Here is a 13,197-nt window from a genome sequence, read left to right as displayed (position 1 = left end):
GCTTTTTTTTATTTATAAGGCTTTATAAATTTATAAACATTTAGTTTTAAGTTTCAGATTCTGTCCCCAGGCAGATTGCAATTTGAGATGAACTGAAAAGTAGCCAACAAGATAGAATAAAGGACAATTATATGCACATATTGAAAGATAAAAAAGGATAAAAATTTTTAGGTCAGATTTAAAGGATTTGGAATCAAGACTTTAGTTAAATTAAGCTCTACATTCACTAGACAAGTTGGTCCTCTGGAAATGATTCTAAAATCTGAAAAATCAAGGTAAGCACCCCTTTTTCCCTGAGGATCTAGTAAAACATAAACACAAAATGGTTTACAATCAGATTTGTTCTAGAACATCTTACAGGCACCAAAGCATGACTTTAGAGTTCAAATTATAGGTGATATACTACTTGGGAATTACTTGGAGCAAGTCACTATCTTCATATGCAGAAATGGAGATGTAATAGTACTTGAGTCAATTACAAAATTCTAACAGGAAAAAAGTCAAAACTTTCATATAGTATAAGCTGTATTGCTATATTCCAAAGCATATTTAAATGTTATATGGTTTATCCAGACTTTCCTCTGGGGTTAAAGTTAGAAAGAATTCACTTGTTAACAAACTTTAATGTTGCTTCATACCAGCCATTTTATTTACATAGTAAGAACATGCAGATATCTATTATAAATGCAGAGATCATCACTGCATTTCAGAACTTCACTCAGTTTGAGGGCCAACAAAAGAAGGTTTTTCTCTTTCCATACCTATCTTGCCTCTGTTTTTCTTTGTACAATGTTTATAGTAGTAACACATGTGTTACCATAGTAAGTCACATTTTCAATTTGAAATTTATTCGGTATGCTAGAGAAAGGTGCATTACAAGGCTTTTCCCTTTTACAAATTCAGAAAGCTGGAATAGAATGGTAGTGATCTGACCTACCTGAACTAAGTCATTTGCTGTTTTTCAGTTGCTTAATCATGTCTGACTCTTTGTGACCACATGGACTGCAGCACGCCAGTCTTCCCTATTCATCACTATCTCCTGGAGTTTGCTCAAACTCATGTCCATTGAGTTGGTGATGCCATTCAACCACCTCATCCTCTGTGCCCCCTTCTCCTCCTGCTCTTAATCTTTCCCAGCATTAGGGTCTTTTCCAATGAGTTGACTCTTTGCAAGGTGGCCAAAGTATTGGAGCTTCAGCTTCAGCATCAGTCCTTCCAATGAATATTCATTGGAAGTAAGTCATGGATGGCTATAATTTCAAAATTTATGTTTGATGATGGCAGAGTAATTTCAAAGTGTGCTAACAAACATTTTGGAAGTAGGTATTCTATGAAGATGGTACTACTTACTGACAGATTCAAAGTTGTACCATATCAGACTGAATCCGGTTTTTTCTGTTTGAGATCAGTTGCTGAGCCTATTGTTTCTTAGTAAGTGGGTATCTTTAGATAAATGTAGCAGACACAGTCATATTGTGTTGCCAGTAGTCCTTCATAAATGTCATAACTTTAAAATTTTTAATATCTACAATATACAATTTATCTTAAATTTATGATGTAAGTCATGTCAGGAACCACCTGGGGAATTTTAGTAAAATGTGTATGTTCTAAACCTCAGTCCCAATTCCGTGAAAACCTTTAGGGATATGTGTATGTGTGTCCGGATGTTTTTCTTAAAATAATAAGGGTCCACCATTATTTCCATTTAAAAATACTTTGTAATAATGTATAATGGAATATAAACTGCAAAAAAAATGCAAAAGTTTTCTGTATACCTGAAACTAATGCCATATTGTAAATCAACAGTCCTTTATTAAAATGTTATAAAAGACAAAATATGATGGTGATTATTATATCATCTCTGATGTGCCAGGCCATGGCCTGAGCAATTGGTACTCAGATTATTACTCATTATCATATCAATACCCTGAGCTAGGTTTATTTACCTTGCTTTATAGAGAAAAAGATTAAGGCTCAAAGACTCTCCCATTTATTTCTGGTGTCTCACAGTTAATAGAAGACCCAAATATCTTTTTTTTAATTAAAGTATAGTTGATTTACAGTGTTGTACCAATCTTTGCTATACAGCAGAGTGACTCAGTTTTACACATATATAATTTTTTAAATATTCTTTGACATTGTGGTTTATCCCAGGAGATTGGATGTGGTTCCTTAGACTACACAGTAGGACCTTGTTGTATATCCATTCTAAATATAATAGTTTGCATATACCAATCCCAAACTCCCAGTCTGTCCTTCCCCTACCCCCTCCCTCTCCCTTGGCCACAAGTCTCTCTACGTCTGTGAGTCTTGCTTCTGTTTTGAAGATAGGTTCATTTTGCGCCATATTTTAGATTCCACATATAAGTGAAATCATATGGTATTTGTCTTTCTCTTTCTGACTTATTTTACTTGGTATAGTCTCTAGACCCATCCATGTTGCTGTAGCAAATGGCCTCAATTTCTTCTTTTTTATGGCTGAGTAGTGTCCCATTGTATATATGTAGCATATCTTCTTTATCCATTCTTCCGTCAATGGACATTTAAGTTGCTCCCATGTTTTGGCTATTGTGAATAGTGCTGTTATGAACATAGTGGTGCATGTATCTTTTTGAACTATAGTTTTTCTGGGTGTATGTCCAGGAGTGATTTGCTGGATCATATGGTAATTCTATTTTTAGTTTTCTGAGAACTCTCCATACTGTTTTCCATAGTGGCTGCACTAGTTTACATTCCTACCAACAGTGTGGGAGTGTTCTCTTTTCTGTACATCCTCTCCAACATTTGTTATTTGTAGACTTTTTATTACTTAGGCCACTTGGACCAGTGTGAGGTGATATGTCACTGTAGTCTTGATTTGCATTTCTCTAACAGTGATGTTGAGCATCTTTTCATGTGTCTATGGCCATCTGTATGTCTTCTTTGGAGAAATTTTTACTAAAGAGAAGACCCAAATTTCAACACTGCTTAGTCGACCTCTAGTGCCTAAGACATTTATCGGTAACCACTATGCCGACCTCAGAACCAATATACAACTGACTGCCTCCAGATCACTTGTAAAGCTCATCCCATGGGAATTCTGACTCAGCAGTAATAAATACTAGAAATCTACATGTTTAAAAACCACCCTCAGTGATTCAAATGCCCAGCCCAGTTTAAGATCCTCTGCTATTACTGACAGGAAGCAAGCAAGCATCACAGAGTCAGTGCCAGGACACGCAGCAGCTCATGGAAGAACAATTACTTTCATCTAGCATCATGTCTTGCAGACAGCAGTTTTGTGCAGAATCCAAAAGGATTTTGTTACCACCCAGCTGGCTCTGAATAATGACTTTTTTCTTTCTTTCACTCATACTTGTCCTGATCCCAAGCTATTTCCTTAACATCAAGCGTAGTTCGCTTCTTCACAGACATTAAATTTTCATGGTTGTTCTGAACAAAACACGCAGTTTATATAATAGATGACTTCTTGAATGACATCTCTAATCACAAAACACTTCCCTTATCATTTACCTTCAGCCAAAAATCATAGCAAATGTGGTGAAACAAAGAAGAGAAGCAATACTCCAATCTTTTGCCACATTATAATTTTGATTCAGTTATACAGAGACCTAAATGTTTCTCTACTCAAGAAATGCTTTCCACTCTTCTTGACAATGACAGACAAAAAGTAATATTCCATGGGAGTATTTGCTTTAAAATGACATATTTTAGTAATTTTAAGATACTGTAATGTATTTTAATATATATTTTTTAAAGTAGATGTTCACTTACCCTTTGCAAGCCACTGGAGGAACATAAAACCTACTTACATTGCTTAAGGATTTGCCAATGTCCTTAACATCTAACTGTAGGATGTTTCCAAGAATTGGGAGAGGAGTGGGGCCCGGCGGGAGCTTCCCTTTCCCAGAGCTCTGTTTCCAGAGTGAGAGGAGAAGCAGGCAGGAGAGACAGAGCACCAGGGCCACAGCCAGATCCATTGACATCGTCTCTTCTCACTCAGATGGCTGTGAGCCTGAAATCTAAAGCTTTTATAACAGTCCCTGCCAATTTAACCTGTGCCTCTAACTCAGAAAGTGAACAGTCAGCTAGGTCTACTTTAATCTCTCTTTTGAAGGGACTTTAGCCCTGTGATAAAGATTAAAATATGGTACTGTTTGTTTGCTCTTGCCGTTTTTTTTAATGACCCATCTGAGCATTCCAGTTTAACAAGTCAGGGGTGGAACAACCTGGTGAGTTTTCTTTAAACACTCCAGGGGGTTGACGACTAGTGAACTAATAAATGATTTAATCAAAAAGTTGCTCAACATTCTGGATTCTCTGATCAGTAACCAGTCGAGAATTTATGACTTTGAGGGCAAACCTGGTATATTACAAGATGCTTATCCTTTAATGCTTTATCAAATACTAATATACTTTGTCCTTGAAAATGAAAGCCTTTTGAAATATTTTACTGTACCATACTAACAGTATAGCTTCTTAAACAAAAACCAGGTAATATAACTCATACATCTTGAAGGTCTAAACATGTATCAAGTTCTTAGCTAAAAGTAAATTTACACATTTTACCATTAAATTCTCCTCCTCCTCCCCTCAAAAATATCACTAGAGGAAAAAATTTTAATTTTTCTTTTTCATGTGGGGAAAGGGAAATTATTCATAGAGAACAAGAGATGTGTCCAGAGTCCCACAGCTAATAAATGACAAAGCTGTTATTTGAACCAGTTTTAATCTTTATTTTCTTGGGCTCCAAAATCACTGCAGATGGTGACTGAGGCCATGAAATTAAAAGACAGTTACTCCTTGGAAGAAAAGCTATGACCAACCTAGACAACATATTAAAAAGCAGAGACCTCACTTTGCCAACAAAGGTTCATCTAGTCAAAGCTATGGTTTTTCCAATAGTCATGTATGGATGTGAGAGTTGAACTGTAAAGAAAGCTGAGTGCTGAAGAATGGATGCTTTTGAACTGTGGTGTTGGAGAAGACTCTTTAGAGTCCCTTGGACTGCAAGGAGATCCAACCAGTCCATCCTAAAGGAAATCAGTCCTGAATGTTCGTTGGAAGGACTGATGCTGAAGCTGAAACTCCAATACTTTCGCCACCTGATGTGAAGAACTGTCTCCTTGAAAAAGACCCTGATGTTGGGAAAGATTGAGGGCAGGAGGAGAAGGGGATGACAGAGGATGAGATGGTTGGATGGCATCACTGACTCAATGGACATGAGTTTGAGTAAGCTCCAGGAGTTGGTGATGGACAGGGAAGCCTGGTGTGCTGCAATCCATGGGGTCGCAAAGAGTGAGACACGACTGAGCAAGTGAACTGAACTGAACTGGTATTTGAACTAATAGTCCTCTAATGCCCATTGTGGTACACCGTAGTTTACTCCACAGCTGCCTCAAGAACAATTTTAAGAAAATGAAAAACCAAAGCCCCTAAACATTAGTTTCCTCGAACACATACCCCAGTGGGTGTTCACAGAATAACAAGCTCACACTAAACAGATGCTCCTTATTTGATGCAAAGATCAAAGGATCATGGTGTCTCAAGAGAAGACATAAAAGATAGGAATTTGCCCTTCTCCATCACTACCAAGGTGAAACTTGCTCAGGTACTAAGGAAAGGCAGTCTCAGAAAATCGAGGGGTCAAGCCTTGAGAAAAACTTGACTTCCCCCACCTCTCAGTCACCTCCAGGTACAGGGGCTTCGGTTGCGTTCTCTGTTCTGTCATTGTCAGACATGATGGAACGAAGTACACATCACAAGAAAGGGAGATTTTAGATAGAACAAAAGGTGTGGATTCAGTGGAAAATGGAAGACAAAGACTTCATTGAGCAACTCATAGCCCAGAACCATCTCAACACGCACAACTGAACAGGAAATAACATTTAGTGGTCATGAAGTTCTATATGTGACTGGAATCTTGTGCATTACTACATCACTAACAGTAATGATTGTACAAAGACATTCATAAGATCATCATATTTGGGTTTTTATTGAAGTATAGTTGATGTACAATTTAGTGATGTGCAGCTTTTCAAGGTTATACTTCATTTATAGTTATAAAAATTGGTTATATTCCCTGGGTTGTACAACACATCCTTGTAGCTTATTTGATACATAGTAGTTTGTGCCTTTTAACCCCACGGCCCTCATATTACCACTTCCTCCCTTCCCTCTCCTCACTGGTAACCACTAGTCTGTTCTATCTGTGAGTCTGTTTCTTTTGTTATGTCCACTTGTATAGAAGCATGTACTTTCCAACAGGATTTTAAGCTGTTTTTGAGGGAAGCTTCAGCAAGAGTCCATAGTTCATCGGACATCCTCAGAGAAAAGGAAAATAGAGACTCTGTAAGCAGCTCTTATATTTTTGTATAAAGTGTTCTGGTTTTCAGAGCTCTAAAACCCATTCTGCTAAACTTCTTTACTGCTGTGCTTTCTTTGTACCTCCTTTCCAGTTTCTAACTTTTTAAAACTACATTATTGTTTGTTTCCTTGTGACATGCTTGTACTAAGTGTTAAGTAATAAATGGTATGGATTTTCTTTTTTTTGTTTATTCTGTTTGGCTTTTATTTTGGTTATGCTGGGTCTTTGTTGTGGCAGGCGGGCTTCTCTACTTGTGATGTCAGGTCTCCTGCATTGCAGGCAGATTCTTTACCATCTGAGCCACCAGGGAAGCCCTTCAGTTAATTGGCTGGGCTGTGTCTTCATTGTGGCAGGCGGGCTTCTCTATTTGTGGTGCGCCGGCTTAGTTTCCCGGCAGCCTGTGGGATCTTAGTTCCCCAACCACAAATGGAACCTGTGCCCCCTGCATTAGAAGGCAAATTCTTAACCACCAGGGGAGCCCTTGAATTTTCTTCACTGAATAATCTCTATTCTACATATCGTTAGTGTATCCGTTGTTAGTATTGTTGAAGTAGTGTGCAATGTTGTTTATTTTAAAGATTCTAAAAGATTATTTAGGAGCGTTCATGAAATTTCCAAACAGTTGTTTTCTTTGCTTTACACTTTGTTTTTAATTATCCTGAAATGGAATTATAGGAAATGATCTTCATTATGCTGTTTAACTTTATCCAAGTTGAGGATCTTTTATAGTCCAACATGGTGAATTTTTATTAATGTGATATGTACTCAGTCATGTCTGACTCTTTGCAGCCCCATGGACTGTAGCCTACCAGACTCCTCCGCCCATGGGATTCTCCAGGCAAGAATACTGGAGTGTGGTGCCATTTCTTACTCCAGAGGATCTTCCCGACCCTTGATCAAGCCCTTGCATCTTCTGCTTTCACAGGTGGATACTTTACCACTAGTACCACCTCAGATGCCCCTGTGTTACATGGTCATCTGTTATTAGCATTTGTTCGAGATTTTTTATTACATCACTCTCCATTCTATGTTGACCAGTTTTAACTGCCTGAGGAGTCAGCAGAATGTGATATGTGAATATCCAGAGTTGGCCCAGGATGGCTTTCTCCTCCCTCCATTCATTCAAATGCTTAGTCATGTATCTCTCACAAACATGCCCGGAGCTCTGGGCTCTTCGTCCTGGTCAGGCCCTGCCCTGGGCACTGAACACAGGGGCAAGTGAACACAGTTGTTAAAAGAAGGGTGTGACCCCACACTGGCAATGGAAAGAGGATCTTCCCAGGCTGAGAGTACAGCAGGCCCAGGGGGTTGGATGGACCTGCTGGGGTTGCAGAGGGAACAGTGTTAAGTCAAGGAATGGAAACGCCGAGGTGGGGTGGAAGGCATGTGCATTTTTTTATTGCTGTGATGCTGCTCATCAGCCCTCTGCATGGTCTGAGCCAGTTACCTGTCGCAGGAGCGACACTGGACAGAGAAACCAGCTCAGCTATCCCCACAGTGTGGAGTGGTCCAGCAGGCCATGGGAGCAGCTGTAGGGACCTCTGCTTCAGGAGCCACTATGGAGGAACCACATCCTGGCAGGGGGATGTAATTGTAGCGATTGTGGCAAATTCTAAAGAGTTTCCTGGCAGAACCCACCAACAGTGAGACACACAGTCTCACTGTCCCTGGATGTCACTGGGAGATGGTGGAGTGCGCTGTGACAGTTCAGGTGTTCACAGCTCACTTCATTTTAGGCAGAATTTTCCAGGCAGTCAAAGAATGGCTTTCTCTACAGAGAGACAAGGAATCTGCCAGTAGCCCTTCAGCATGAGCGGTTGTAGCAAAATGTTTGATGTTTCCTTCTGTGAGGGAAGAGGATGCAAATGCAGAAGTACCTTGTGACCTGGATACCTTTAACTCTGTGATGAGGAACATCATATGCATTGTAGTAAAACATGGGGAGAGGGGGGAAATCCTCAGTATTCAGACCGAGAACAGTTGATTCTGTTCCTGCAACAACAACAAAAGATCTAGCCTCTGGGAGATGGAGCTAATAACATTATACAAAGTGGAAGAGGCTAAACCACAATTAAAACTACTGTTAGTGACTGGGTCAGGGTCCCCACTATGCACTCTCAGGCCTGAGTGTAGAGTCCAGGCATGTCCCTGCAGGATGCTGACTTAGGATCAAAGTCCTGACCACTTCCATGGAGAAAGTGGACATAGGTGATAACCTCGAGTCAGAGGATAGAGAGGATGTTGCCCACCTGGAAGGATCCAGGTTGACACAGCAGGATGCTCCAAAGTCACATGTATATTTGGACATTCAAAATAGCAGGAATAATTCATCCTATACCCACATGGCTGAAAAAGAGACGAAAACACCCACTTGACAGATCATCACTGTCCAGTTGTCCAGACTGAAATATCCTCAGTCAAATGGGTTGATCAACATCCTAAGGAGGGAGGAAATGAAGTGACTGAGCCTTGTCAACAGAAACAAGAAGAACATCTCAGAATGGCCTGTTGCAGAAGATGGTCCTTAGTGGCAACAAGTGGGAAGTTCTGAAGGAGATGACCTGATAAAGGGTGAGAATGATGAGCTAAGGGCCTACAGAAGGGCTTCCCTGGTGGCTCAGTGGTAAAGAATCCACCTGCCAATGCAGGAGACACTAGTTTGCTCCCTGGTCCAGGAAGATGCCACATGCAGATGAGCAACTAAGCCTGTGCACCGCAATTGAGCCTGTTTTCTAGAGCCCGGGAACAACAACTACTGAAGCCACATGCCCTAGAGCCTGTGCTCCACAATAAGAGAAGCACCTACAACAGGAAGCCTGAGCACTGCAACTAGAGCGTGGCCCCTGCTAGCCACAAAAGCCCATGCAGCAACAAAGACCCAGCACAGCCAAAAATAAATCAATAATTTTTTTAAAGACTTACAGAAAACAAAGGTCTCAAAAAAAAAAAAAAAAAAAAAAAAGCTGGCAGGATCCGTTCCTTCTTCACACAGAAGTCTATCTGTGGAACCAAAACCTCATGAGAATTTGAGAGGGAACTGAATGAAACGTCATCATCTACAGGGAAGAGATTAAAGACCTGAGACAAGGAAAAGCCCTGTGATTAAACTGGAACTTCTAGAAGTGGTTCCTCAGGCATCTGTTGAGCCCTAAGGAGATTTGGAAAGGACCACTTGCTCCCCCAACCCCCGTGCAGGGTGCTGCCTCTTTCTCCTCAGACCCCCGCCTCGCCCTGTGCCAGGCTGAACCCGCCCTGCAGCTCCGATCCCCAACCCATGTTTCCTGTGAGTCTAGCAGGGAGCTCCTAGCAAGAGGATGCTTATGACCAGTCCAGGAAGCCTGCATATACCCCTGTGAATCAGACCCTGTCAAGGGGGCTTTGTCCACCTTTTTGTCCATCAAGTCCTGGCATTTTTCCCTGGACAACTCCATTCTGAAATTTGAAGTGTATTACCTGTGTCTTCCACCATGACACTTGTACAAATCCTAATGTATCAGTAAGACTTCTATGCCACTGAGTTTCCTATCTTCCTCAAACTATTGTGGAACTATGTGTGTATTTATTTTTAAAATAAATAACTCATTTGTGGCAAGTGGTTTTGCTTCCTTTCATCTTGATATTAATGTTTCAGGATTGATTCAATATAAGATATTACACTGCATTATTCATTACATCATACATCTGGAAACAACAAGTAGTAGATGTTTCTTTGATGAGTCAGTTGATTTTTGTTTAAACACTACAGTTTAATCCACAAAGACACTTGAAATTTTATTTTATTTTTTTTTCTAGAAACAATTTTTGATAGAAAGAGAATTAAAAACATAATTAAGAAAGTAGACATTTTGGGAGGGAGAGGTAGGGAGTTTGGGATCGACATGAACACAATGTTGTATTTTATTTTATTTTTTTCATTTTTTTCCAGTTTTATTTATTTATTTATTTATTTTTACTTTACAATATTGTATTGGTTTTGCCATACATTGACATGAATTCGCCATGGGTGTACATGTGTTCTGCATTTCTTCTCTGTTGATGTTTCTATCTACCAGTCTTACAAGAAAGAGCTAAAAATTACTTTGTAGTCTCAATAGATTATGGTTGAATCTTTAAATGGCTAGTGTGTGGTGATCACGTAGGGAGGGCAACAGGGCTCCCTGTGGAGTGGGAGTCCAACAGGGCTGGATCCATCTGTGTCCAGTGCCTCTGGCTCTGTGGCACTCCGGAAGATGCTGCACTGATTGTAGATGTTCAGTGAAGAAGGAGGTAGCCTCAGGTGGTCATTCCTGGCCTCTGCCCTAATCCCCAGGGGACCTGGTGGCCACTGGGACCCTCAGGCTCTTCATGGGAAAGATGGACTTATCCCAGTATAACTCCCTCTTCAAAACAGTGTCTTTAGACTTCATTTACAGCTTTCTAGATGACGCTAGTGGTAAAGAACCTGTCTACTAATGCAGAAGACATAAGAGGTATGGGTTTGATCCCTGGGCTGGCAAGATCCCCTGGAGGAGTGCATGGCAACCCACTCCAGTATTCCAGCCTGGAGAATCCCATGGACAGAGGAGCCTGGCAGGCTACGGTCTATAGGGTTGCACAGAGTCAGACACAACTAAAGCGACTTAGTGCATGTGTACACACACACGCATACGCTCTCTCTCTTTCTCTCTCACGCACACACTCTCACACACACACACTCTCACAAAGATGTCCTGATGTCCTCAGTGGGATATTGCCCCCGGAGCTGGTCTGGGGGACCTTGGTGCTAGAGGATGAGGTGTGAAGGCATCTCTGCCCAGCAGTGGGGCTGATGCAGGGTCAGGTGTGTCCCCAGAGCTGGCATATGGAAGGGTGTGGAAGCAGAGAGCACAACCGCAGGCTCAAGTATTTAGGCAGAGTGTCTTGGGTCTCATGCTTAGGCTAGTCCTGCACTACAAACAACAGAACAGGCTGTACTGATCCTCAGTCTGGTCCAGAACTGCAGACAGTCAGGGCAGAGCCGCTGTCGGTGTCTTCAGGGGAGCTGTGTCACAGATCCTTGGTGTCAGCCAGGTCCTGGGGCTGGAGAATCGCACACAGTCCGACCACCACCGAGTCTCAAGTTCCCATCGGTACCTGAGTCCAACACTGGAAACTGCTTTTGTGATCCTGGGCAGCTTCCAACATGAGTGGAGCCTTTGAATTGGGATCAGCCTGCTGCCCAGACTTGTTCCCATTAGTCATGGGAACAACATGAGTAATGGGAACAACAGTGGTGGTGCTGTTGAGTAAGAGGGGCCCTTTTATGTCCATTCAGCGATGCAATGGGAGAACTGCACTCTTTTGTAAAGGTGGACTAGCTAATCTATCTCACCTTCTCGTGGATAACGATTCAGGCTGGGCAGGTTTTTCATAAGAAAACAATTTCAGAATGCATTTAGAGAGACACCCAGATCAAAGAGGTCCTAGAAGGGAGTGCTTGAGAAGATGGAACTGTCCATCTGAGGACAGGCCCCAGTATGCCCAGAGTATCAAACTTCACACAAATGACACAGGATCAAATAGAAAAATCAAAAAAGTCACGTTGATCAGAGAAACTGATTTTATAATCAAAACTCACCCCATGAAGTTAGTTTTGAGTTCAGATGGCTTCTTCAAGAATTCTATCAAATTGAAGATGAAGGAAGAAAATTTCCTGATGTCTTGTGGAAACCGATTATTATCCTGGCACCAAACCCAGCAAAGACATCACTCAGAAAAATAATCACACACCAGTCACTATCGTGCTCATGTTGTCTTAAAATATATTGATCCAGCAACAAGCATAATGTCATGACCAAGTGGCGTTTATCAACAGGAATGCAAGTTCACCTTAAAAAATACAAAATTTAAGTTCACTTTCGTTAACTAAGTAAAGAAGACAAAGCAAAAAATTCATCTCAATAGGTTTGGGGAAATTTGGAAGAAAATAACTTCCCATTAATTATGGAAAAACCCTGCAGAAAAAACTGGAATAGAGGGAAAGTTCCTCTATTGATAAAGTACCTCAATAGAGTCTTTGAGTTAGCGCTATCTCTGTGGGTGAAACATGGAAACATTTCCCCACTCTATGAACAACAAGGCAAGCTCTCATTGCTTCTATTCAACATTAAGTAGTGATCTTAGTGAGTGAGATATGGAAAGAAAAAAAAATAGAGAAAACAGACAAGAATACTGAAAATGAAGAGATTAAAATTTCCTTGTTCACCAAAGGGATGAGTTTATATGTAGAAAATCTGAATTTTTTTTGTAAAAACTACTTATGTTAAAATACATCTGGGATTTGTTTTCATCAGGTTTGGTAATACACACAGACACAGAACTGACTGTCATGACGGAAGAAGTTGCTGCTCACAGCTGAAACAAGACAAGGGAAAGCATGGGCAGAAGCCTTTATCCTGGTTTTCGTGGGAAGGAATGGGTGAGGCAGAATAAGTAGGATTAGTAAGTTTAAGATTTAACTGTTTGAATAATTTCAGCAGGCTCCAGGGCATAGGTATACTGCCCCTGGTCACCTGGTACCAGACCCTGAGATAATCAGGGCAGAGGAACATTGCCTCCTGGTTAGTAAGAGCCTGACGCAGGGCAGGCAGAGCTCTGGTGTCACTCTTCTCCGTAGCAGAAATTATGGGAACTGTTGCTGTGAAACTGGCAAATTATGTTATTTCACGTGTACAAATTTCAGGGAAAGGAAAAATTGTAGTTACAGAATCAGAAAAGTCTTTTCTTAGGACAATTATGGACCTTGATTGACTGGATCAGACATAATGGGACTTAAGGGGTAATGATAATATTCTGTATTTTGATCAGATGGT

General features: G+C 40.9%; 1 protein-coding gene across 2 annotated transcripts in view; it reads right to left on the bottom strand.

The window, feature by feature from the left end:
* The window catches only part of LOC136160001 (cytochrome P450 2C18-like), a 40,942-nt gene extending 30,993 nt beyond the window's left edge, over positions 1-9,949 (bottom strand). The window contains exon 1 of one of the 2 annotated variants that reach the window (XM_065922953.1): positions 3,813-9,949. In XM_065922953.1, coding sequence (XP_065779025.1) covers positions 3,813-3,986 — 174 coding nt within the window. In that variant the 5' untranslated portion in view covers positions 3,987-9,949. The remainder of the gene's footprint in view (positions 1-3,812) is intronic. The other variant, XM_065922952.1, reaches the window with a different exon arrangement.
* Positions 9,950-13,197: the final 3,248 nt, after the last annotated feature.

The sequence above is a fragment of the Muntiacus reevesi genome, chromosome 2 (assembly GCF_963930625.1).
Source record: "Muntiacus reevesi chromosome 2, mMunRee1.1, whole genome shotgun sequence".
Taxonomy (NCBI): Eukaryota; Metazoa; Chordata; class Mammalia; order Artiodactyla; family Cervidae; genus Muntiacus; species Muntiacus reevesi.
The sequence above is the reverse complement of the archived record's forward strand: the minus strand, read 5'-3'. Positions and strand labels throughout refer to the sequence as shown.